Source organism: Piliocolobus tephrosceles, chromosome 17 (assembly GCF_002776525.5).
Source record: "Piliocolobus tephrosceles isolate RC106 chromosome 17, ASM277652v3, whole genome shotgun sequence".
NCBI classification, from domain to species: domain Eukaryota; kingdom Metazoa; phylum Chordata; class Mammalia; order Primates; family Cercopithecidae; genus Piliocolobus; species Piliocolobus tephrosceles.
The window spans coordinates 70,336,332-70,361,582 of record NC_045450.1 but is presented as its reverse complement, the minus strand read 5'-3'; the positions used below and the strand labels follow the sequence as shown (position 1 = coordinate 70,361,582).

At 54.6% G+C, this 25,251-nt stretch overlaps 1 protein-coding gene across 5 annotated transcripts in view; it reads right to left on the bottom strand.

Annotated features, from left to right (window-relative positions):
- Window positions 1–478: 478 nt before the first annotated feature.
- Window positions 479–25,251, bottom strand: part of GSE1 (Gse1 coiled-coil protein) — a 121,215-nt gene continuing 96,442 nt past the window's right edge. For 4 of the 5 annotated variants that reach the window (XM_023229023.3, XM_023229018.3, XM_023229020.3 and 1 more), the window contains 13 exons: window positions 22,102–22,274; window positions 21,561–21,758; window positions 20,645–20,836; window positions 19,913–20,217; window positions 18,970–19,297; window positions 14,842–15,461; window positions 13,508–13,620; window positions 12,986–13,256; window positions 11,474–11,587; window positions 10,261–10,632; window positions 8,592–8,876; window positions 5,307–5,410; window positions 479–4,252 (listed from right to left, as the gene is read on the bottom strand). In XM_023229023.3, coding sequence (XP_023084791.1) covers window positions 4,118–4,252; window positions 5,307–5,410; window positions 8,592–8,876; window positions 10,261–10,632; window positions 11,474–11,587; window positions 12,986–13,256; window positions 13,508–13,620; window positions 14,842–15,461; window positions 18,970–19,297; window positions 19,913–20,217; window positions 20,645–20,836; window positions 21,561–21,758; window positions 22,102–22,274 — 3,210 coding nt within the window. In that variant the 3' untranslated portion in view covers window positions 479–4,117. The remainder of the gene's footprint in view (window positions 4,253–5,306; window positions 5,411–8,591; window positions 8,877–10,260; window positions 10,633–11,473; window positions 11,588–12,985; window positions 13,257–13,507; window positions 13,621–14,841; window positions 15,462–18,969; window positions 19,298–19,912; window positions 20,218–20,644; window positions 20,837–21,560; window positions 21,759–22,101; window positions 22,275–25,251) is intronic. The other variant, XM_023229022.3, reaches the window with a different exon arrangement.

Sequence of the window (25,251 nt, the reverse complement as noted above, 5' to 3'; positions counted from 1 at the left end):
GCAGTGGGGTGCTGTTTGGGGAGCTCTGAGAATGCACGTGTGACAGGCTGAACCTAAAAAGACCATTACCCAGCTTTGGCCCTCCAGTGTCTAGCATGCTGTGCACTATTGCTCCATGTTGTTGCCCATGTGTCCCCGCCAGGCAGGTGTTGGGGGTTATTTGGACACTGAAGGGTCAGACCTGGAAGACTGGGACCAAAAGATGAGATCTCCATAATTTAAGGTGCTGTTCAGAGTTGGTTCAGGTCCTAAGACTTGTTCTTTCATCTTACCCTTCCTTGGAATCCTCCTGCTTTCATCTGGGGATCTTTTAGAATGAATCTACTTGTTATTGTGGAGGGCAAGGGGTCCTAATGCCCTCCTCTTAGAACCTGAACCAGTCGAGGCAGCTGCATCTGTCTATGTGTTTTATCTGTGGAGATGTAGTTATGGAGCTTTTTTTGTTTGGCCTTTTATTATATCATAAAAAAGATTTTCCTTTTAACATGATTTAGGAAGATTTTATTTTTTTGGATGTTGTCAGAAATTACAGCAATATATTCATAAATACCTAATTACTACATTCAACAAATAATATTACAATACAATTAATTCAAACAAGTACACTTAGAACAGGTTTAATTTCACAGCATCTAAACTGCCCCCAGAGTGACCGAGGCACCGGTGTTCCTCCCTCCCACCTGTGTACGGGTTTACTGTTCTAGAATTAAGCACAGGGTACATACAAAATGACACCAATTAGCATGGTCTTCCTCAGGTCAAGGCAGAGTTAAGGAGTTTTTTAGGTTAAGCACTGGATCGAAAAGTTGGGGACAGGCTACTGCAAGTAGTAAGAAAGTCAACAGCTTGGTTACTTGAAAGAGTATAGAGATTGCTAAGTGGCTAATATACACTTTAAAGAGGAACAGAATTGGTTTGTGCTGACCATCTCCATCTTGTGGTGGATCCCTGGAATTTTCTACACTTGTGTGAAACACGAGGCTCAGGGAAAGGGGGAGTGGAGTATCTGGTTTGAAATTCAGCTTAATTTTTGAGATTTGGCAGTATTATGAGCTACTTGAGGAAAATACCATTCAGCTACAAACTGCAGATTCCCTGTGTTAGAATCCTTCCCTGCTGAAGGTGTGGGCTCCTTTTTGATGCTCTCTGAATACTCTTAATGGTGCAACCTATCAGAATGTTAGTCCCAATTCAGTGCTTTCTTCCTTTAAGATTAGAATGTAGACTAAAATGTGGAAAATGCTGTCTTGGTCACTTATCTGAGACAATTGATTAGGAACATATTTTATCGTCAGTCTGGCTCTGATTATATGAAACAAAGAAAAATAACTTGTTTCAATGAGGAACCAGATAATTTACTATTGAAAGGTATCCCTCTGCAGAGGACAGATGGCAGCTCCCTTCCAGGTAATGTAGGAAGATGGTTGAAGGACCGAGCCGAGGGCTTCACATACATTCTGACACACAGGTGGCATAATCGACTCCAGAGCGGATTTGACGTATTACTCAACATGAAATAGCTGAACAAAAAACTTAAGAGATTGCATGTCAACTTTTAAGCCCAACTGAAAACAGATTTAGGTGCTACTGTGTTGAGAATCATCTGAAAGTAAGTTTTCAAAGTATGAAACTGATTGTTGGATGGGAAAACCATGATTGGGTACTGTGTCTTGGGTGGTGTGCTTTCATTTTTGAGAAACACTTCTTACCTTTTTCTTAGTTTATTCGTGTTGCCTCACTGGTTTGTATTCTGATTGTCGTATTTCTTGAGCAGGAGTACTCAAATCGCCACAAGTAGGTGGAAGGATGGGGAGACTGGGCGAGAAGCTCAAGGACCGGGCAGAAGTGGGGTTTCCACTGGCAGGGGAGAAGCCAACTATTGCTAGCACAGTGACACTGCTTCCACCCTGGGCAGACCCCTCATGGTGTACCACCTGTCCCCTGTGCTGTCACAGAAAATCCAACCAAGGGAGCGCCCCTTGGATGGTAAGGGATGAGCTATGTTTTTAAGTTATCGGATCTACTTTTCCCTTTTACTTTAGCCAAGGCCGTTACCAAAAGCATCCAGACATCTGTGATGGAGGAGGAGGCCTGAGAGCAGAAGTGCTAAGATGTGACTCTTAAGCCTTCAGACTAGAAACCTCGCAGGTTTTCAGTGGAGAAATCCAGTGAGATTTTTGCCCTGATCATTTGTAGCCGACTCCCTCTGAACACCTGTGGGACATGCTGAGCTCCCAGTGTCTTTCGAGGGGAGGCTGCAGCACAGCCCCTCGAGTTCTCTTCCAGCCGCTTCTGTGGAGAGGAAGGCGCTTGTTGACTGCTGATAATACTGGCGGTACATTTGTCTGAGTTTGCTAATAACTGGAAGATTCTTGGCAGACGTACAAAGCAAACTGTGCGGGGGCAGATAAAGCGACACGATGCCAGCTGCCAGCAAGCTGTTCTGCGCAGCAAGGGCTAGAGCCAAGGGCTCTGCCGCTGGTCACAGCAGTGAGCAGCCAGCACACAGGTCAGGCAACCTGCCCTGAGCTCAGGCGTCCACCCCCCAGACGAGTGACTGGCAGCCCTGGCCTCTGGTGAGGGCTCTTGGTAGCAAGAGAGGCCTTCTTGATCTAAACACTGCCTCCACAAGCAGTAACTAGGACAAGGAGGAAGACTTGCCCATGACTTTGCCTTGGTGTGATGAGCCCAGTTTCTGACCATTCCTGTGCTTAGCACAGTAAGTTCAAAAAGGAGGGGTTCAGCTCAGACCTCGTGGCTTTTACAAAGCATTGCATTGAAATAAAGCCTCTGACGTTCCTATTCTGTACCTGCTCTCACACACTTTAGAATTCTATCACAGAAATCATTGACTTCCTGAAAGGTTTTTAAAAGCCCCCACCCATGTGTGCACATGATTGTCACACACAGGTTCTACAGACCTCCTCCCTTGATAGCAATGGGTGATACTTGCTATTAGCTTGTCCAGATGCTGGGGGCGGGGAGGGGAGTGGAGGAGGTAAGCAGTAGCGCATGGCTTTCTACGGCAGCTTCTGGTGCAACTCAAACTAAAAATGAAGTGATCGCATAGGCGCCAGTGGTAAGCTCTTTTACTTTTCTTCTTCTTTAATTTTTAAAAACACTTCAATATTTTAATGTCCTGACCAGCAGCAGTACAAACACTAAAAGCAAGGTTTTTTTTTTTTTTTTTTTTGCCCAAAAAAAACAAAACAAACAAAACCCCCAAACAGGAAAAACAAAAATCCCCCAAACCACATATTAAAAATGGCAGGCTTTTTATAACAATAGTTAAAGTAATAAAAACATACAAAACTTTGTTTTTTTTAATATATATACACAGTACAAGGCTGAAGCACCTTTGACTTTTCTCTCAAAATTTACGTCTGTATGAAAACCCCACCCACTGTAGCAACAATCTAGTGGGTGTGAAGCTGTGTATACACAGAGCTCTGTACATGCTCCCCACGGAGTAATAAAAAGGTACCTTCAGTTTGTGAATTGGTTTTATCTTTAGGTAAGAGCTTTTCCAGGGAAAAGCCTTTGGGTTGCTTTGTGTGCTCCTAGGACTTGCTGCTTTGAAGAAAATTTTGCAGGAAAGTAAATGAAACAAATAAGCCCTTTTTTACTTACAATGCACCCAACCTTTTTAGCTGAAGCAAGTTTCACTCCTGGGAGGAATGAGACTGGCCCCATCACTGCGGCAAAAGCAAACTGGGCTTGAGGCATAGTAACATGGCAACACAAGAAAGAACAGAACCGGTTTGATCCACTCATCTGCACGGGGGGCTGTCAATGATCACGTTTTAGTGTTGCTAATGGAGCCTTCACGTTCAGATTAAGAAATAATGTGGGCGAGGAAGGACTAAAACCACCTTTAAAAAGAAAAAGTATGGGCAATCCTACATGGGTTGCTCGCTGAATGACAACGTTGATTCAATTGCATTGACGTCAAGGTGAGTTCATTCTTTTTTTCTGGAGCCTGGAATCCTTTGCTTCATGCATGGCACATTCTCATTTTGTAAGCTTCAAACCTCCCAGTGAAAAATATTAAATATTCAAGGTAATAAAATAGATAATATTTCTATACTATAGGTTCGGCCTAGTGCAAGGGAAACCGTCACCTGGGGTATCCCTTCAGGTAGCCCCTAGGCCAGTGCATTGCAGGCAAGGCAAGGCACTTTCGTAAGTGGTCCAGTTCTGCCTGGAGCCGCTCCCGTTCTGAGACCATCTTCTGTTTCTGGCTCCTCAACTCCTGGAGAGAGGGAAATGTGTGTCAAAACCAATCTATTTCCTCTATAAGGATAAGCATGTGGTGTACAAACATGCTGGATGGAACTGCAAACCTACATTTGAAAATATCCCGGCCGGGCGTGGTGGCTCAAGCCTGTAATCCCAGCACTTTAAAAGGTTGAGGCAGCCAAATCACCTGAGGTTGGGAGTTCGAGACCAGCCGGGCCAACATGGGGAAACCCCATCTACTAAACATAAAAAAATTAGCCAGGCGTGGTGTCATATGCCTATAATCCTAGCTGCTCAGGAGGCTGAGGCAGGAGAATTGCTTGAACCTAGAAGGCAGAGGTTGCAGTAAGCTGAGATGATGCCATTGCATTCCAGCTTGGATGACAAAGAGACTTCACCTCAAAAATAAAGTCTCCTTTTCAGCTTCAGCCTGTGTTCTGTCCCTGGTTCTTCTAGAGTCTTAAGAATCGGCATCTGCTGCTGTCTTGGCTCAAACTCGGAGTTCTTGGAACCCCCCCAGATGTAAAAACTTTGGGAGTGATCTGAGAGACCTGCTTCCCATCCCTGCCCCACAAGGACATCTGCCGGACCAGTCCTGTTAGCGTGGCTGTGAGCCGGGTGAGATGGTTTCGGTTGCTTCAGCTTCCCTTCTCTAATAAAACCCTGCTGCTCTCCTTAGCAAATCACGGTAGGGGAGACCGATACAGGCAATAATTCATTCTGCAAACAGCATCCCTAGTCTATGTTAACGATATTTCCTTCCTTAGCTAAATCCTAATCAACTAGTGTCTGAATTTTCCCCTTTAGGAGACGGTGGTCTTGCTCTGTCAACCAGGCTGGAGTGCAGTGGCATGATAGGAGCTCACTGCAGCCCTGAACTCCTGGGATCATATGATCCTCCTGCCTCAGCCTCCCAAAGTGCTGGGATTACAGGTGTGGGCCACTGCATGCAGTCCAAATTGTGACCTCTTAACACATTTCCTCTTTGAAACTTATCTTCATGGGTGCTTCTGAACCCAAACTCAAAACGTTGCGTGTTTGAACGCTTCTGTCCCTTCCCAACTCACCGCCACGCTGTGGGAGAGCTGCTCTGCCGTCAGGCTGAGGCTGTAGTGCCGGGCCTCCAGTCGTCTGCATTGTGTCTGCAACACCTGCCGTTCCAGATTTTGCTCTGAAAAGACAAGAGATGGTAATGTACCTTCTGTGTGCAGGGGCCCCGAGGTCTGGCGAATGCTCTCTTCACACACTGCCCAGCAGAACCCAAAACGTCTCTCCAATGCAGCCAGCAAAGGCCTCTCCTGTGGGCCACAATGTTCCCAGCCCTTTGAATTGTACCAATAAATAAACATCACTAAATTAAGCCCAATACACAGGAATAAAGACAAAGGATCCAGGACTTAAAGGCAATTTGATACAGATTCGGAAGAAATTTGATGGCCTTCAAATGCATCTTTCAAAAACAAAATAGGCTTTCAGTTTAGGCTGCTGGAAAAAGGCCAGAGTAAGCTTAAAGCACAGATTTAATTAATAAAATAAAGCCTCTGTTCTACCAAAAGATACCAGGCCTAGTTTTAATAGGAGGGTGACTTCAAATCTTTAAGGACAAATTCCTACTTTATACAGACTGTTTCAGAGAATGAAAAGCAGGGAAAGTGCTAACAATCTGGATAACAAAGTACAATAAAACTACAGTCTAATACTAATGAACATACGTTAAAAATCCTAAAAGTGCTAACGAATTTAAGGATGGAGCAACATCAAGAAAAAAAATCAAAGGATGAAAAACTCCGGAAATGAGAACTTTCACTCTTTAATGGGATGCTTTAAAGTTGCACAGACAAGGGCCCCACCGGTGCCTCTCTTTGGCAGCACTGGAGTGACATTACAATCAGACAAATTCAAAAGGAAAGAACCAAACCTTGTATTTGCAGGTTTGATCACCTGTGATTCCTAAGATCTAAGGAATAATCACAGGCAACGTAAAAAAAAAAAAAAAAAAAAAAAAAAAAAAACCAGCCAGGTGCGGTGGCTCACGCCTGTAATCCCAGCACTTTGGGAGGCCGAGACGGGCAGATCACGAGGTCAGGAGATCGAGACCATCCTGGCTAACATGGTGAAACCCCGTCTCTACTAAAAATACAAAAAAAATTAGCCAGGCGCAGTGGCGGGCGCCTATAGTCCCAGCCACCCGGGAGGCTGAGGCAGGAGAATGGCGTGAACCCGGGAAGTGGAGCTTGCAGTGAGAGGAGATCGCACCCCCACACTCCAGCCTGGGCAACAGAGCAAGATTCTTTGTCTCCAAAAAAAAAAAAAAAAAAAAAAATCCAAAGACCCCCAAAATCTGTGATACCTGAAACTAAATCTAGTCAAAACTTCATGTACAAAAATGATATAATAGTTTTGTACCATATTCATGGACAAGGATGCTAACCAACCACGTCTGTAAATTCAATGCAACTGAAAATCTAAGCGGACTCTCTTTGGAGGTGAATATAATGTGATCCTAAAATCCTTGGGGGAAAGCCATGGGCTAAAAACAGCTGAGCAGTAGCTGAGGGGGGGGGGGCGGTCAGCGCAGGTCATGACTAACGGGCGAAGCCAGGCCCAGCAGGTGTGGGAGTGAGGCAGGGAAGACGGCGCCCCACACGTTGCCAGGACAACTGGTTAGGTGGGAAAGATGCAGTTAAGATTTCTGCCTTACTCCATACACATAAACGAATCCTACGTGGAACAAGAAAAAGCCGAACTCATAGAAGAAAATACAGAAGAATAGCCTTAAAGCCTTGGGATATGGAAAGAATTCCCAATACCACACCAAAAAACCCACAAAACCAGAAAAGATGGAAATATTTCATCTAGGAGAGTTTAAAAATAACTGTGTATTGTTTCTGGATATATACGAGTGCACTTAAAGAATGGTAACATGTAGTGGGGAGTGGTGGGCAATAAACTCAAAAGATTCCACGGGAGGAGGAAAGGAAGTGAAATACAGGATTTGATGCCCTGGTTGTAGCTACATGGGCATTTGTTTTTAGTTTGGAGAATACTTTTCCAGACCGAGTTCTGCCAGGAGAAAAAAGGAAAAAAAAATTTTTTTTTTGAGACGGAGTCTCGCTCTGTTATCCAGGCTGGAGTGCAGTGGCGCGACCTCGGCTCACTGCAAGCTCCGCCTCCCAGGTTCACGCCATTCTCCTGCCTTAGCCTCTCAAACAGTGGGGACTACAGGCGCCCGCTACCATGCCTGGCTAATTTTATGTATTTTTAGTAGAGACGGGGTTTCACTGTGTTAGCCAGCATGGTCTCGATCTCTTGACCTCGTGATCTGCCAGCCCCGGCCTCCCAAAGTGCTGGGATTACAGGCGTGAGCCACCACGCCCGGCCAGAAAAAATCCACTTTTCTAAGTATTTGAAGTGGTTGACATTCACAATCAAGTCTTTGTATTTGGTGATATTTATAACACTGTCACACGTGATAATAAAGAGTCCTCTAGGACATGTTAAATCAATTGCAGGTGGCTGTGGCCTGGCCCAGCTTTTGTCAAAGCACATACCCAGCAGTGCCCATGCAGTAAGGATGGTGAGTGCAAAATGAAGGCTGGGTACCTCTGCTGTTCCCCAAAGGGGCCTTTGCAATATCCTAGAGAAACTGAGGAACAGAGGCAGGAGGTGGTGTGCAGTATATAGGAGCATCAAATGCTGCAGCGCCCAGCTTCATGGCCCCACTCCCTGGCAGAGGAGTTGTGGCCTGAGTCCGCCTGGTGCTGTGGCTTCCCAGGAGGGTTGGCGTGCACATTCCCAGGTGGGATCAAAACATCCTGGGTATTCTGAGAGGCGGCGAGCCTTCGACTAAGCCTTTGCCAGGAGCCCATCTTTAAGGTGCTTGGCTAAAGTAAAGGTAGCTGAAAACATGACGCACCCATTGGCCACAGAGCAATCCTTGCAGTGTGGGGAGCCTGTCACCGGGCTAGAAGCATGCTGGAGCAGTGACCAGGCCTAGCTGCCAGGGCTCAGCAAATCAACTAGGTCATCTCCCAGGACCCTTACACGAAACAGGCCGACATCAGCACTGATGCAGCCCAGGGAGCAGGGCCCACGTGAAGGATGGCAGGTGCCACCAGAGCTGGTATCGTGGTACTTGGATGCCCTAGCAAGACTGGCCTCAGGTTCCAGCATGGGACATCACCGCTACCAGAAGCCGGAAGAACCTTCCCTTCCAGTATTCGTATCTACTGTGCCCCAGGACGGAGGAACAGTCCCCAGGCTGGCAGAGGTCTGCATGAACTCACCACTCAGATTCCTTTCCAAAGGTACTTTCCTGACCCCCTCCCCGCTCTTCCCCAGCACCCCCATACCTTCTATGTGTTCCTGGTAAGCTTCAAAAATGGCCTCAATCCCTTGCCACTTGCGTCTTGGGGCTTCCTCATCATCTTCTCCATCTTCATCCTCCTCCTCTTCCTCCTCTTCCGAGTCCCGGTCCATCTCCTGGGTTGGGGGGCCCTTCCTCACAGTGGGGGGCTCCTGCTGCCCATTGTGCTGGGGTGCAGGGGCGCGGCTGGAGGACTGCAGCTCGGGAATGTTGTAGTGGACGGACGTGTCAACCTTGTGGTTCTGCTCTGCGGACAGCACAGCCATGCTCCCTGTGGAGGGGACAGGGCTTGTGTCAGTATGTCGGGGAAAGGGACACAGGGCGCTGTCTCAGAAGGGAGCTGTGCCCTGCCTTTGGTGCAGAGTCAGCATGACTGCAGGGCTCCAGGGGCCAGTATGACACTGCGTAAAAAGAAGGGATCTAGCCCAAGACCTCTGGGCCACAGACCCAGCGTGAGAAAGTCTGAGACAGCCAGGAGACACCACAGCCCTGAGCGCTAGTTGATTCTGGTACATGGACCACTTTTGCTGAAATTCATCTCTGAGACTCCATTTTTTGTTTTGGCTGCCCCCGGTCCTCTGGGTAGCAGGCTGGAGAGAAAGGGCCCAATCTCAGCTCACTGCAACCTCCCCTCCCAGGTTCAAGCAATTCTTCTGCCTCAGCCTCCAGAGTGGCTGGGATTACACGCGTGTGCTATCATGCCTGGCTAATTTTTGCATTTTTAGTAGAAATGGGATTTCGCCATGTTGGCCCAGGCTGGTTTTGAACTCCTGACCTCAGGTGATCCGCCCACCTTGGCCCCCCAAAGTGCTGGAATTACAGGTGTGAGCCACCGCACCTGGCGCTGCTCCATCTCTTTGAGCTTGGTCTATAGTCGGCCCTCAGCAGACACCAGCCCGTCCTCTCACAAGGCATGGGTGTGTCGGTCCCTAGGCATAATGGGGCTCTGCCCTCTCCCAGGAGTCAGCCTCATTGTGCCCTGTTTCAAGAGGGCGTGCCCCCTCTCATGGCATGGCCCGGTGGGTGACATCCTCAAGGGCACACCTGACTTCCCGTGTGGATGGCAGCCCCTGGTGGGGCCTGAGACCAGCCCAGTCAGTACAGTGACTTGGCTCAAACTGGTACAGCAGTTTTGTGGAATTCCACCCCACCCACAAATATTTCTAATCTGAAGCTGGCTGAATCCAAAGACACGGAACCCATGGATCCAGAGGGCTGGCAGTGACATCTTTAGATACCACGTCTACCCTGAGGACTCGCGGCCATCTGCATCTGTGTCTTGAAAAACATGATTCTTTCAAATGAATGCAGGTAAAAATCCACTCAAGTGCTCTTCCCTGCCTTGGGGAATCTTTTTTAATCTCTGCAAAAACCAGTGCCTGCTGGTGTTCACTCCTTTACCTCTTACCGATCGATGAGCCCCTGCTCACAGCACAGCATCAGCGCTGGTGCCTACAGTGCTTTCCACCTATGAGTTCAGGTTTTAGAGCTTGGAGTAAAACAAACATGGTTTTGGCATAATAATGAAATTATTTTCTTCTGGTGATTGGAGTTTATAAAAACTTGTGCCCACGGCTGAACGGCTGTGGCACGCAGGGACTTTAGCCAGCCTCAACCATTGCCGAGAGCTGAGCGGGGACTGGCAGCCTCATTACCTTTATGCTTCTGCAGGGCCTTCTGGGTGGACTGCAGCACTGACTCGTGGAACTGATGTGCAAACTCTTCTGCCACAAAGGGCTCCCACGGCTTGCTCTTCCCATTGGTGCTGTGGGACAGCGGCACAGGAATGTCCTTGGATGCAGCGCCCCGGATGTAGTGAAGCATGCTCAGGCTCTTCTTGCCTCCAGGGGCCTCGCTCAGCCTGGCCTTCTCCCCACTGGCAGGAGCTAGCTCCTGGACTCTCGACAGCTCCTGGGGCCGAACCTGTTCCAGCTTCCCAGGCTCCGTGGCCTTTGGGACGTCAGACAAGGAAGCAGCAACACCCACCAGCTTCTCCACATCCAGAGAGGCTTGCTGAGTGGCTGGTTCTTTTAGAGACAGAAAGTGAAGGAAAACGTTAAGAAATGCAAGTTAACAGGCTGAGTGTCCAGCACGCAGATCCTGATCTCTAGAGCTTACACTTCAAGACCTACTGCAAAGAACCAAGACCCGGGGAACATTTAAATAACTGTCACACACATGGCTATTCTCTGAAGACGGCAGAGTGTTTAGTGGCAAGTCCATCCTTTGAAAGATGTCCCAAGAAGAAAGAAACAGATCCACAGGAAGAAGGAAGTCCCCCAGCCACAGGGATGGTAGGGAGGTATTCAGTCCAACCGGACAAGAGTGTGTGAGGAGCCGAGAACTGGGATGAACTGTCAAGATTCCCTGTGACATTTGACAGGGCAGAGGTCAGCCAGAGATGTAAGAGGAGGAAAGGTGTGGCAGCAGGTGCCAGCGGGGCCCAGAGGGCAGAGTGAGGAAGACAAAGATTCAGGAAGAGAGCCAGGGCGGCCAGGCTAGTGGCAGGACCAGGCTGCGGGCACCAAGGCTGGAGCACGCCCTCCCTCCTGGGATGGTACCACTGGATTGGCCTTCATGTGAGCCTCTGTGCCATAACTGAAGGACAACGGTTACTATGACCACAGTGACCACCACATAGAGCGCCACAGAAGCCAGACCCTCCCCTCAACTCAGAGCCCGTCTCTGAACTGACGTTCCGTCCCAATGACTGCCACAACTGTGAGAGAATGGTGCACTTGTAAGAAGAATGGAAGAAGACAGTCTGCAGGAGGCCACATTCACAGTGAGACCTCAAGTGGATGCCTGAGCCTGGGCAGCCCATGGGATGGCCCTGGGTGGTGGCAGGTGGGGCTATCCTTCCCTTACCACTCAGGGAGACGGCAGGACTGTCCCTCGGAGAGTTTGTCAAGGAGTCGGCCACTGCTGCTGACAGTGCCTTCTGCTTCATGGCACGGAGCATTTCAACAAGTCTCTCTTTGTCTATGAGAAAAGCAGCCTGAGATTAACGAGCCAGTTGCGTCATGTTTTGGAGAGGACAGGATTCTAGCCGAGCCCTGATGGGCAGGTAAAGCACTAAAGCCCGAAAAACCAAAAGCAGGTGCGATGGGGCAGGCCCGGTTTTAAGGAAGTAACCATCCTAAAGCGAGCCCAGATTGCTCTTGGCATCACTACACAATGTCTCAGACGTGCTCCAAAGACCGCTGTCTGTGCGGTGGTTACACCTGTGTGAATCACCGTGCCCATGGACCTCGGAGGTGACGTGTGAGGATGTATTCTTATTTCAAGTCAGAAAAAGTGGCCCCAACACAAAGAAATGCCCCAAAGGCCCAGGCCTGGCCTCTGAGGCAGAGTGCCTTCTCCTCACCCACTCCTACCATTACTGTCACTTCCTGAAAAGGAAAGATGACTCCATGATGTTCCACGCAGCGGATTCCTGATGTCACCCGGCCCTTCTTGACTGTGAAACTCAAGGGCTGCATCGCCCTTAATTTTTTTCCTCCAAAAATTCAGCCAGGTAAAAAGATGCTTTGTATCTAGGGAACGGGGCTGGCATTCAACACATCACTAGCCCGTTAAGAGAAAGGGAAAACTACTGACTGGTTAAAAGCAGAGAATAAATGGATACACCCTGATCAACACCCTGAAGCTGCTCAAGGTCCAAGAAGTAACTGCTTTTCTTCAACTTTCTCCCAGAGAGGAGGCCAGAGGTCCACGAGGACTTGGAGGCATGCATAAGGTCAGGGCCAGGAACGTCAACGTCTGGGCACCAAGCCGGCCTGCACTGCAGGCCAAGGAAGCCAAAACCCTGAGCAGGTGTTGTGGCTGCATTGTTTCTCGTGCTGTATAGATTGTAGCCCAGAGGGTCTGTCTCAACATGGCCCTATGTGGCCAGACTGAACTGGAAGCATCTTTCAAGGCAAGCCGTCGGCTCAGTGTGTGCTGCCCTGCTTGGCAGCCCTTTCCCAGGCCTCCAGCCACCGGGACACAACACCCAGCAGACCACCTAAGCAGTCCAGCAAGAGGAAGAGTCTACAGCAGACGAACCTGGAACACCTGGTACCTCTCCTCATGCCTGGTGCAGTCACTGGAGCACTTGGCTCAAAGAGCACCTTCTCGGGTGCTGGGAGATAGATGAGTAACAAGGGTAGTCCTCAGCTCAAGATGGTGGGGCTCTCAGAGCAAAGCCTGCCAGGTAAGGCTGCTGTGGAGGGCTTGTAAGAACAGAGAGGCTGTTCCTGGGAGCCAGGAGGAGTCAAGGGGCAGCCTCAGGCTGAGTGATCCCAGATCCTGCCTGGAGTCCACTGGCCCCACCCGCTGCTTCAGAAACCCACTTCCACCCCAGTGAGCCCCTACCTTCCTACCCTGGCGAGGCCCTACCTTTCCTCTTCTCGGCGCTGATGTGGGTCAGGTTGAAGATGGTCAGGAACTTCTTCTTTTCTTCGAAGTTGGGACTGTTGTTCATCTCGTCAGGGCTGTAGCGGGTGGACAGCGCCAGTCTCGGTGAAGGCGTCTGCCGCTTGCTCTGAATTGTTGGGGGCGATGGGCTTCTCTCTCTCAACATCCGCCGCCGCTTCCTCCGCTTCTGGGCCACCAACTCCTCCTTCTGCTGTTGGGTGGTCAAGCCAAAAAGTTGCAAAAACTCTAGCTTCTAGATTGGGAAAGAAAACAAATGAGTTTGAAGCCACTGGCAGTGGTATGCTTTCACTGTCCCGGGGTCCCCTCCTGGGGTCCTCGAAGTGTGTGCCATGGCTGGCTGTGCCCGGCGGCAGAGGAGCTTGCTGGGGCGAACCCGCCAGGACTTCTGGAGGAACCTGGCAACAGTGGGCTGGACTGCGGGGTGTGGACGCTAGGACCGAGAGCCCAGCCCAGAGCATGTCCGTGGGGAGGAGAGCCCAGTACCTCGGAGGACGTGTCCAGTTTGAGGGGCGGCTGCTCGGCCACGCAGCGGAGGTGGGCCCTGACCTCCTCCTCGTCGCTCTCATCATAAGAGTCATCGAGGTCATAGTAGTACCCTGATGGAGAAATGGGTGTACTGAACCGGACAAAGAGCCTGCATCTGTCCAGTGGACATGCCAGCAGGGGCTCATGTGTGCAGACCACCTATCAGGCCAGGCCTGCTGGCACCTGAGCACCCTGAAGGCCAGTTCCTTTCAACCGAGGTGGAAACCAACATTAACCCAGTCCTGAGGCTTTGCAGGACCGCAGGCATGAGGCTTCCCTGGGGTCCATGGCTCCCAGGGGCCTCCAAGTGGCTGGGTGGTCCCCTGGGCTGACAAGACCTCCCTCCTCCCCCTGGCAGGGAACCACTGATACAGGCCTGGGGCTGCGTCCACAGCGACACAGGACTGCTTGTGCACACACACTCCCCCATGCTGTGGCCATCTGAGTCCGTCCCCTGGGAGGGGACAGGCACACACAGGCCTGTGCTCTCGAAGGCACAGAGAACAATAGCAGAGCCCCTTGCCCAGGGGCACTGGGGTGTTTCCCTCCTCCTTTACAAAGTGAGCAGGGGAGAGAAACTCGGCTGGGCCCTCCATCCAGCCTAGACCAACAACCAGGAAGACTGCCTGTGCCCCAGCTTCTACTGAAGAGAAGGCTGAGCTCAGCACTGGACGGGACCCGAATGTTCAGAGTCAGGAATGAAACTGGGCTGGAGCCCCTGCTCCCCTCCTCACACCCAGGCCTGCTCGGTTGCTCTTCCTGGCTCTCTGGAGAACTCAGGGAGCTGCTGGCTGAGGACTCCCTGCCCCAAGCAGAAACAGGAATGAAGTGCCTGACCTCCTAACGCTGACCCAGGACAGTGCCAGCTGCTGCCTCCTCACCCCTTGGCCCACCTGCTGCAGCTGGTGACAGCAGCCCCATATGTGGAGCCCCCGCTGGGCCAGGGCTGGCTCTCCTGTTATGCTGCACTATTAATATTTAAAACTATCTTATTAGCCTTCAGCTCATCACTTATTCATCGTGCTTGTCTGTGGAACTGTCTTTACAGGCGGGCTTTGATTTGGCTTTTCGGGACAATTTGCATCGAGGCAGGACAGGCATAGGGATTAGGGTCTGCCTCCCCTACAAGGGTGTCATGTTGCTACACAGAAGCCAGTGCACTTGCCACCTGGGGCCTGGGACTACCCCAGGCAGAAAGCAGGAGTGGACGGAGGGGCAGGGGGCTGGCGTGCAGGCTCCCCGTCCCCACTGCAGCTCTCCCTGAGCAGGTCGGGGTCTGTGGGGAGGCAGACCTTTCTCCTGGGCCTCCCGCCGCCTGCGCTCCTCCAGGTCCAGCTTGCTGACCAGCCTCCGGCGCTGCTGCAGGAACTCATCATAGATGTAGGCAGGGTCGGGGGGCCGTGGCGCTGGGGGCCGGTAGGGCGAGCCAGGCTTCAGGGGTCCGCTGAGCTCCCCGAAGGTGGCCGCCTGTGGGAGGGAGGCCCGCTGCTGGCCCAGGATGGTCTGGGTGGACTTCTCGAGCTCAGCCAGGAAGGGCCCAGGCCCGGGTGGGAAGGGCTGGTGCTCCAGGCTCCCTCCCTCTCGTGGTGGCGGCGGAGGTGGTTGGTACTTGTCCAGGGGGGCAGGCTCACGCTTCCGTGGCCCCTCCTCTGCTTTCTCCGGGCAGAAGACCCGCTCCACCTTCACGAGTGGCACGGCTGCCTGGCGGCTGGGCTCAAATGCAGCCGGATGGCTGTGCACAGAGTGGCTCTCGGCCCGCCGCGTCTCCAAGGTGTTGTCCATCAGGGACACGGGGTTCCAGAGGGCCGTGGGTGCAGCATGGAGCTGGGGCTTGGGTGAAATCAGAGGTGGTGGCCCCCCAAAGTGCTGCGGAGGGTCGCGGCCACCTGGCTCGTGACGGTTTGGTCCTGGCCTAGGGAATGAAATGAGCCCATCAGTCAGGGAGACAAGACCCTTCAGCCACCCACAGGCTTCCCGGGCTGCCTGCCGCTCCTAAGATGACACGGATGGCACAGCCCCTTACAGAGCCAGTGCCAGCGGGGCTGCAGGGAGGGGGCACATGCTTCACCCCAAGGATCATGGTTTCTGTCCTTCCCTCTTTTTTTTTTTTTTTTTTTTTTTTTTAAGATATAAAGACTTGGCTGGGTGCAGTGGCTCATGCTGTAATCCCAGCACTTTGGGAGGCCAAGGTGGGTGGATCACAAAGTCAGCAGTTTGAGACCAGCCTGGCCAACATGGTGAAACCCCGTCTCTACTAAAAGTAGAAAAAATAGCCGGGCATGATGGCGGGCGCCTGTAATCACAGCTACTCTGGAGGCTGAGGCAGGAGAATCACTTGAACCCAGGAGGCGGAGGTTGCAGTGAGCTGAGACTGTGCCATTTCCCTCCAGCCTCAGCGACAGAGCAAGACTGTCTCAAAAAAGAAAAAAAAAAGACTCACTCTGTCACCCAGGCAGGAGTGTAGTGGGGCAATCTCAGCTCACTGCAACCTCTGCCTCCCAGGTTCAAGCAGTTCTCCAGCTTCAGCCTCCCAAGTAGCTGGGATTACAGGTGTGCACCACCACGCCTAATTTTTTCTATTTTTAGTAGATGGGGTTTCATCATGTTGGCCAGGCTGGTGTCGAATTCCTAACCTCAAGTGATCCAACTGCCTTGGCCTCCTAAAGTGCTGGGATTACAGGAGTGAGCTAGCACGCCCAGCCCTCCAACACCTGCGGCAGGTGTGTGCAGGCTGTTCCAAGAGGACAGCGAGGCTCCCAGCCTAAGCTGCTAGGGAAGGCACAGACCCTCTTAGGCCTGGGACAGACCCAGTTTTGGCCGAGTTTCCCACCTGCTTGCCTGAATTCCCCTAAGGGCAAGCGCTCATCCTCACTTTCCACGGGGAAACCCACATATGCTGGGCTGTGGCCCTGCCACCAGCACCCTCCTCCTGCTGTGCCTTGTAGGGACACAGGGCAGGCTGGCCACCTTCACAGGGTGAGTACTCCTTCCTCCTCACTGTCCCTGCAGGCAGCCACGAGACAGCCTTCCGGTGCCTGCCCAGAGCCAAACCCACTGTGAAATGGAGATCCTCCCAGTCAGTATGGGGCCTGTGCCGAGACTGCCCCCCAGTGGCCCCTGTCAGAACTGCAGCGACCCGAAGTGTCCCGTGGCAGAGGCCACAAAGTGTCTTCAAGGACCCAGGCTAAGGCCTGCTGAGGCAGGGAGGGAAAGAAGGGATTTCTAACATCAGAACCCTTCCATTAAACAAGAAGCTGCCCCTTAGTTGCACTAAATGACTTGTTTCTTCAGTACAATTAAAACAAGAGTTAATCTACTCAAAGGCCTATTTTAAATATTGTTTTTCCAAAGTTTATTTTTAAGAGATGGATCTCGCTGCGTTACCCAGGCTGGAGTGCAGTGGCTATTTACAGGAGCAATCCCACTACTGATCAACACGGGAGTTTCGACATGCTCCACTTCCGAACTGGCCTGGTTCACCCCTCCTTAGGCAACCTGGTGGTTCCCCCACTCCCAGGAGGTCACCATACTGGTGCTGGATTTAGCTTGGACACCCAGTGGGTATAGTACACTACAGCCCAGAACTCCCGGGCTCAAGCGACCATCGACCTCGGCCTCCAGAGTGGCTGGGACTACAGACATGTGTCACTGTGCCTGGCTATCTTTCTGTTTTTTAAAGGGAGATATACTCACAGGATGTCTGGACCAATACTGCACAGTGACCCTGGGCAAGGCTTGAGGGGAAGGAAGAGGCAGAGGCCATGGCAGGCACGTGGCCAGGCTCAGGGATCTCTAGCCTGCCCGGGGGGCCCTGTTTAAACACAGCCGCCAAGGCTCTCCCTAGTTATTCCAGACTCCAGGCCAAGGGACAAATCCGATGCTGCTGTCCCTCTTAGCAGAATACCACAGGGAACCACAGGAAGAAGCTGTGTCTTAAGTAAACAGCAAAGGAATAAAACCTGCAGGAAATAAACATCTCATGTGCCACCACAAGCACTGAACAGTTTTCTAGCGTGGAGCATGAGGGTCCTGTCAGGCCCCCAAGTTCCCAATGCGGTAAAGCCGCGTGTGCAGCCGGCCACAGGGAACCACCACAGCCAGGGGAGACCCGGCCGGGGCCAGGCCCTGCTTCCCATCATGCCCCCGGTCCTAACGGGGCACCTACACTGGCTGGAAGCAGTCCACGGGTGGGCAAAGTCACAACACCTGTGCCGGGGCCCCGGGGAGCCCTGAGGAAGAAGATGCCGAACAGGAGTCAGGGCACCCTGATGTTACCAGGCCATGCCAGATGGGAGCTGGCTGCCCTCAGTCCTCTGGGGAGCAGGCAAGGCTGAGTCTGAGAGGCCTCGGGGACTGGGAGAGGCAGAAGCGACCTCACTTCCGCCCTGCCGGGCAGCGTGAGCCACAGAGGGACTCAGCTGTGGCCAGTCGGCCCTGATCGGTGCGGGTACATTCCCTCGCTGCCCTACTGGGTAACGGAGGCGGGCAGAAGGGAGGACAGGTTGTAAACTGCAACGCGCTTTCGTCCCAGAGCCCAAGGGTTTCTTCTCCCAGGACAGCACCGCAGCCTTGAGAGCTGGAAAGATGCTCAGAAATCATCCTATCCACCCTCCTTTGTGGACAGTTGAGGAAAGTGACGCTCAGGGAACAGAAGCAGTGTCCCTAGGTCCCTGAGCTGGGCCCGAAGCAGAACGATGGAAGCCTGGCAGGTCATCCCCACCAACTCTGGCTGAGGGTCTTAGCTCAGCCCTTCAGAGTGAGCCCTGGGGGGATATGAGGTGGGGGCCTGGGACCAGCACAGCCCCAAGGCAGGTATCCCAGGGCAGGCAGGAGCAGGGAGGCCTGGGGGCACTGGGTCCCAGCTCAAAAGACCTGTGTGCAGCCAGGGTCCCAAGGACCACCACACAGGTTCCTGGGAAATGCTTTATAAAGGGCTAAAAAATGGGCATGTGTTTTACTATTACTACAAAAGCAATAAAACTCATTTTTTCCCTTAAAATCAAAAGCTGTCTCCTCCTTGTTAAAAAAAAAAAAAAAAAAAAAGCCCCGGCCCAAAAGCAGGGGAAGAGGCCCAGTGCAGGTATTACTAGTAATTAAAGCTTCCACCTTGCAGTCTTCATCTGCTGTGAATGGCCTCCTGGGAAATGGGCCAGGCTGCGTGGGCAGGGCCCTGGCTCTCAACATGGACTTGACTGGTCTCTTTACTTACTGGTGGGGATCCCTTTGAACAACCTATTTTCTTCCTCAGCCTCAGCTTCCCCATAGACAAGACAGGCATTATAACGTGAAGATGAAAGAACAGAAATGAAAGAGGCAGAAATGCTGGGGCAGGATGTCGGGCAAACAGGAGGGGCTCCATACACGCTGAACAAATCGGAACGTGAAGGATCATCCCTCCTTCCTGCCTGGGGCTCACTGACCTGGTGGTGCTCTCTGGCCTGTGCTCCGCCTCCACCGGCACCGGGGGTCGGCCCATGTCCAGGTGCTGTTCCAGCACTTGCTGCCGGAACTCCGACACCTGAGACTGCCGGTCCTCCTTCTCCTGCCGCAGCCGCCGCTGTCGCGCCAGCCACTTCTCCTCCTCGTTGGTGCGCTGGATCAGCAGGGCTGTGGCAGCACTGCTGCTCGGCAGAGAGAAGATGCCGTGGTTGGAGATGAGGCTGGGCACCGTGTGGTGTGGGGCGGGCACCGGATGCAAGGGGTGTTGCACAGGCTTGGGTGCCTGCAGGCCGGCATCCTTCAGCTTCTCTGTGGGGGGAAACGCAGGCGAGCAGGGTCTCAGTCCCGTGGGCCAGCAAGCTCCCTTCCCATCTTCTCTCACCCAACTGCCCAGAGAAACCAGAGCCCTTCCAAAGCCCTTCCCGCAGCCAGAACCAACATATTCAAAAGGGGCCCTGTGGGAGCTTTCGAGAAGCATGTCTTGTCCCTGGAAGGAAACGCTCCGTGCTGGCTGGCACAACTCTTGCCCAGCCAGTGCGGTGCCAGAGCCAGCTCACACTGGCTCAAAGAACAGACTATTAAATTTCCGGGAAACATGCAAAAGCTGGTTGTTATGACTAAATAATTGTTTCGTAAACTTACAACGAAATAAATGATGTTAAAATCAACAGAGCGCTCAAAACTTATCCCTTCCTAATGCCCTGGCCACATTTCACAACTGTCCTCCTGGGGTCACCTACATCCAGCGTCTGTATCACGTGCCAACATGCCTCTGCTCCCTACTCCATGTTCAGCCACGCCAGGCAGGGTGAACGCAGTTGGGGAACATTTATACCACGGCAACCGGCAGGTGCTGTGATTCAAGGGCTCCTCCCCGCAGGTGGCTGAGACCTTGCCCGGCACAGCCCACCCACGCCCAGGCACCTGCTCGGGTTGGGGTCAGCTGCTCCGAGGGCTTTCCCCGCTCCTCAGCGGTATGGCCACGCAGCCCATGCAGCTCGGCCACAGGCAGGAAGGCGGGCTCCAGGGCCTTGGCGGCCAGCAGCTCCTTCTCCCGGGCCCGCTGCTCCCGCTGGCGCTCCAGCTCGCGCTCCTTCTCACGCTCACGCTCCTTCTCTTGCTCGCGTTCCTTCTCGCGTTCGCGCTCACGTTCCTTCTCCCGCTCGCGGTCAGCCTCACGCTCACGCTCCCGCTCCCGCTCCCGCCTTAGCTCCTCATCCATCTGCAGCCTGCAGCACATGGAAAGAGTTGGGGGCTCTGCTGCACCAGGAGCAAGAGAGGGACCTGGGGCAGGCCCTTTAAAAGCATAACCAGGAAGGAGCCAGGGCACTAATCTGAATAGCGACGGGAGGTGAGCAGGGTTTCACTGGTGCAGGAAGAACTTAAGGTCCATACAATCAAAGCAGCTTACAAAACCCCCAAGCACCCCCGAGAGCTCCTCGGCCTGCAGGTTTACTGCAGGAGACCACGGCTACCGAGACAGGCGCTATTTCAGAGCACAGAGCCCGAACAACCATTGTCCCATTTGGCAGGTGGACAAACTGTGAGGACAGGCGTGGCCAAGGAGTCCAGTCAGGCTCCAGCCCAGGCTTTCTGCCCAGCTGCCATCAAGGGACAGGGAGGGCAGAGGGGCTCCTCGGCCCGAGACACACTTACCTCTCCGCACTGAGGCCGGACATGCGCTCCGAGTGCAGCGCTGCCAGGGATGAGTGGGAGAGCTCGGGGGGGTAGCGGACCCCGGAGAGGTGGAGGTGCATCGCTGATGGGTGCAGCGGAGGCAGGGAGCCGGGGGTAGGGATGGGGTAGAACGGGGACCTCAGGGCTGACAGGCAGTAGGAGTCATCCATCCTGTGCGGAGAAGACAGGGCCATGAGCAGCAAACAAACCAAGGGGAAGAACCAGCCCTGTTGCCAGGTGTGCCTCGGCCAGGTACACACACCTGCCTGAGCGTGGGGAACGTGGCAAAATGGCTGGGGGCGAAGACCATACCTGCTGCTAGCCCCAAAGTCCCTCAATGCCGGAGGCTGCTAGGTGCCGACAGCTTGGGGTTCCGAGGCGCTGCTTGCCACCTCCCTTGGCTCAGCAAGACCAGCACAGAGCGGTCAAGTGCCCAGGCCCTTCCAAGGCTGGCCAGCAGGCTGGGTTGCCCTGATGGGGGGCGGTCTATGTCATGACTACGGGCCCCTCTGACTAGGAAGTGCAGGCTTCTCCATGGACCCAGGCCGTGCCACAGTGCCACTGGGCTCTCCTGCTACCTGGTGAAGCATCGCCCCTCCCACGGGTAAAGCCCTGCTCTCTTAACAGTGACTCGCTGTCAGTGGACCCCCAGTGAGAAGGGGAAGAGCCAGGGACGACAGCATAGTCACCAAGAGAGACTGTCTACCAGGAGGGGACCCCTAATAGGCCATCAGGGCTGAATGTGGGCTCAAAGCTGGGGACAATTTCAGGGGCTACTCTAGACACTCCCCTGGGAGCCTGGCCCCCAGGTCGTAAGAAACACCTTCCCCGCCAGGTTCCGTCTTGCCAGGAACAGACCAGCACCCACGTGAGACGGTGCACGGGGACGCCTCACCTGAAGGCCGGGTGGGGGAAGGGGTGTGGGGCCAGGTAGCTGGGGTGGTAGTAGGCTGCAGCAGTGGCCGGGTCCAGGCCGAGGGGAGGCAGCGAGGACATGCGGAGGTCGTCAGTGGTGTGGTAGGGCCGGAAGCTTCTCAGGTAGTCCTCGGTCACGGTGCTGGGGGGCACCACGTGGTGCACAGGCCGCTGGAGGCTGCAGGCAGGGACAGTGGGCAAGGACAGGTGAGTGGAGACCTGCTCCCGCGTCGGGGGATGGCTAACCTCCCTGCATCGCCCCTGGCACTCAGTCGGCACCCAGACTCCTGGCACCCAGAACGAGGACGGGGCTTAAGCAGTGGGGGAGCGAGCTGCCACCGCCACCACCACCTCAGTGTGGAGGGGCACAGACAGGGCTGCAGTCCCCAGAGCTGAGCGGCCGACGACCAGCTGGCAGACACGGCCTCATCTGTGTAGACCGCAGGCTGCCTGGTGATGCAGACCCTGAGCGCTGTGTCCCCACCTGGCCGCCTCACCGAAGTCCCCGCCGGCCAACTTACTTGAGTGGTGGGAAGCGGGAATCCTGCACGACCGAGCTGGGGGAGAGGCCGAAGGGGTAGGGGGTGCTGAGCAGGTGCGAGGGGATGGCTGGGCCCCCTGCCTTCTCCTGGGGGAGCGGGGGCTCCACAATGAGGCGTTCCCGACCTCCACTGCTGCTCCTGGAGCCGGCGTCCTGTGGGAGGAGAGCATCCGGTCAGGGTGGAAGCCTGGTATAGGCCACTGTCCACAGGACAGAGCCAGGTCTCCTGACTCACCGGAAGGCTCTAGATTTAGTTCATGTTCTAGAAGCATCCTTTCCCTAAGGCTTTCTACACAAAACATGGCGCATGTGGTATGGGAAGCAGTCTCGGGGCCTGTCTCCCTCCCTGGGCCTCCTCAGTTCAACAGAAGAACTAGAACCACCCCCCTCACCCAGAACCACAATGTGCGCAGGTGAAGGATGCAGGGTGGCAGGGGCTCCTGCCTCCACCGTCACTGGTATGGACATCCAAGGTCACACCAGACACACACCAGGGCAAGCAGACGCTGTTGGCACCCAGCACACCATGAAGCGAGTGCCACGATGTAGCCAAGACGTCAACAGCACTGACAGCTGTGACCACCTGACCTCAGATGTCCTGGCCCCGGTGCCCACGTGGAGGGCAGAGGCCATAGGAAGCTGGCAGTGCCCCCGGGCTGAAGGCGGTCTGCCCCCAACCAACTCCTGCGGTGGCCCTGGCCCTGAAGTCCACGAGAACAGACAGCAGCTGGGCCCTGACTGGCCAGCTGGGGTACTGGCCTTCACACACACGGTGGGGCAGGGAAGGCGACAGCTCGCCTGTCCCAGGTTCCTGGACAGACAGTGGACCTGGGTGTAGCTGGGAAGGTGGCCCAGAGGACTCAAACGAGGGGTCTGCTTTAGGCACAAAGCAGTAGCAGGCAGTGGCTCAAGGCCCACCTCTCTGGCTGAGGTCCCTGCCAAGTCCAAGGATAGGCCGTGCCACCCCCAGCCACACACAGGCCACCCCTGCACACCCATCCATGCGGGGTCCAGCCCGGAGAAACCAGAGCGTGAAAAGGTCTTGCTTGTTCCTGTTATTCGTGTGACTGAGCGGGAGGCAGAGCAGGGCTCAGGGCCGCCCAGATGGGGGCTGTGCTCTAGACTCTGGATGGCTGCCAACCCAGGTGTCACTCTGTCACTGGGGCAGCCACTCTCAGCCCCAGCATCTGCCCCATGTGGGGACAGCACTGCCCAGGCCTACCCTGACCTGGGGGTATCTGAGGGCCATGGCCCCGCTGGCCCCTCCGAGCTTCCCAGGGATGCAGAGTCACAGGAACCCGGCTCTTCCTCACGCTCCATGTGGCCATGGCAGGTCACGACTGCTGATTGGCGGGCCGCGGTCCTGAAGAGCACCAGACCCGCTCTGCCTCCCTGAGCCACAAAATGCCAAGCACCCAAAAAACAAGGAGGCTGTGGCCATCTTCCGACAAAATCAGCAGGAATGATGGCCCAGGGGCTCCGAGACCTGCCCCACTGCGGAGAGGCATGTCTCCCAGGGGCCGTGCCTGTGCCCCTGACCCCCAGCCCCTCTTCCTGGGCCCATCCATCTTCACGGCGGCAGATGGTGGCCCGGCAGCAGCACATGGCACCCGCGCAGAGGCAGTGCAGGCAGCCCCGGCTGGCGCCTCCCCCACTCTCCACCCTCCAGGAGACAGTCAGCGAGGATTAATTGGAGGAGCTGCTGCCACCGCCGCCTGGAATCTTCAATGAGAGGCAGCATCTGCTCCCTTCCCACGGGCTGAGCCCCAGTCCCCCTTCTCTGCAGGGTCCTCCTGGGTTCACGACCTCTGACCTGCCCTTCCAGGGTGCTGGTCTCGAGGGTGGGAGGTACACATGGGCACTGACGCCCTGTGTGGGGCCGGGAACTTCCTATTGAGAGGCCAGCACCTGGTCTTGGGGTCTCCAGCCTGTGTCAGCAACCGGGGTAGTGGGGGAGTGGCCGAAGGGCCAACCTGACCTTGGGCTATCCTGTCATGCCTCGTGCACACGTCAATGACATGTGCCCATCATAGCACCTGCTCAGAGGTCAGCGGAGTTGATGGCGCAGCTGTGCACAGGCATGTGGGGGACGCAGGGCAGCGGAGTTGATGGCGCAGCTGTGCACGGGCATGCAGTGGATGCAACAGCAGGGTGGGGGCCCGGACATGGCAGGTGCATCGCCAAGCTTGCCCGTCTACCCCAGCCCCGTGAGGCCATTTCCAGGCTTGGCTTCTAGATCCTGCCTCACGCCCGTACCCTACCTGGCACAGGGCCAAACATCTGAGGAATGGAGCACGAAGCAGCAGCCCTGTCCCCAGGGCTTGGGATGGACTGAAAGAGACTGAGTGGCCACTGGCCTCCCAGCATCCAGGTAGCACACCCCAGTGAACACCAGGCCAAAGCTAATGGGCCTTTGAACTCCCAGAAAGGGACCTCACTTGCTCAGGCACCCGGGGGACCCGGACTCCCCCTCCCAGGCTGGTGGTGAGACCTCCAGGCCAGGAGGGAGACGATAGCCAAGGAGCTCAGTCATCACCCAGGCCTGGGTGGCCAGAGTCAGAAGAGGGCTGGAGGACAGACCCGACCAGAGGACGGCACCCAGCCCAGGCCTGCCGCCCTCCTCCGCATGCTGCCCGCATCGCAGGCCGGGTCAAACGGCAGAACACACGGCCCCAGCCGCCCCGCCACAAGGAGGGGCCTGTCCTCGGCCCAGACACGGCCCTTGAACCCCTTTCCTCTCAGCCGAGGACAAAGCCCTGCTCGCAGGCCAGATGGCACCTTCCTGGCCTGGTTGAGGACAAACAGGGAGTCCGGGAGGCTGGGGGGCAGCCAGCAGGCGGGGCAGGGGCCCGGTGAGCCAGACCCAAACGTCTGTGGCTTCCGTCTGGCTGGCGCCCGGCCAAGCCTGGCACAGACACCTGGGAACTAGGTCAGCGGGGCCTGGAGTGAGGCACAGGGCTGCCCCCCACCCAGGCAAGGCCGGGCAGGCTCGGCAGCTACCCCCAAAGGCACCCCGAGAGCAGCAGCCAGGGTCCCACTGCCATCTTCACAGACAGACCCATCAGGGCGCATCTGCGGGCAGCTTTTCACTTCTGAGCAGCGGCTGCAGCCGCAGCTGCAAGGATGAAAG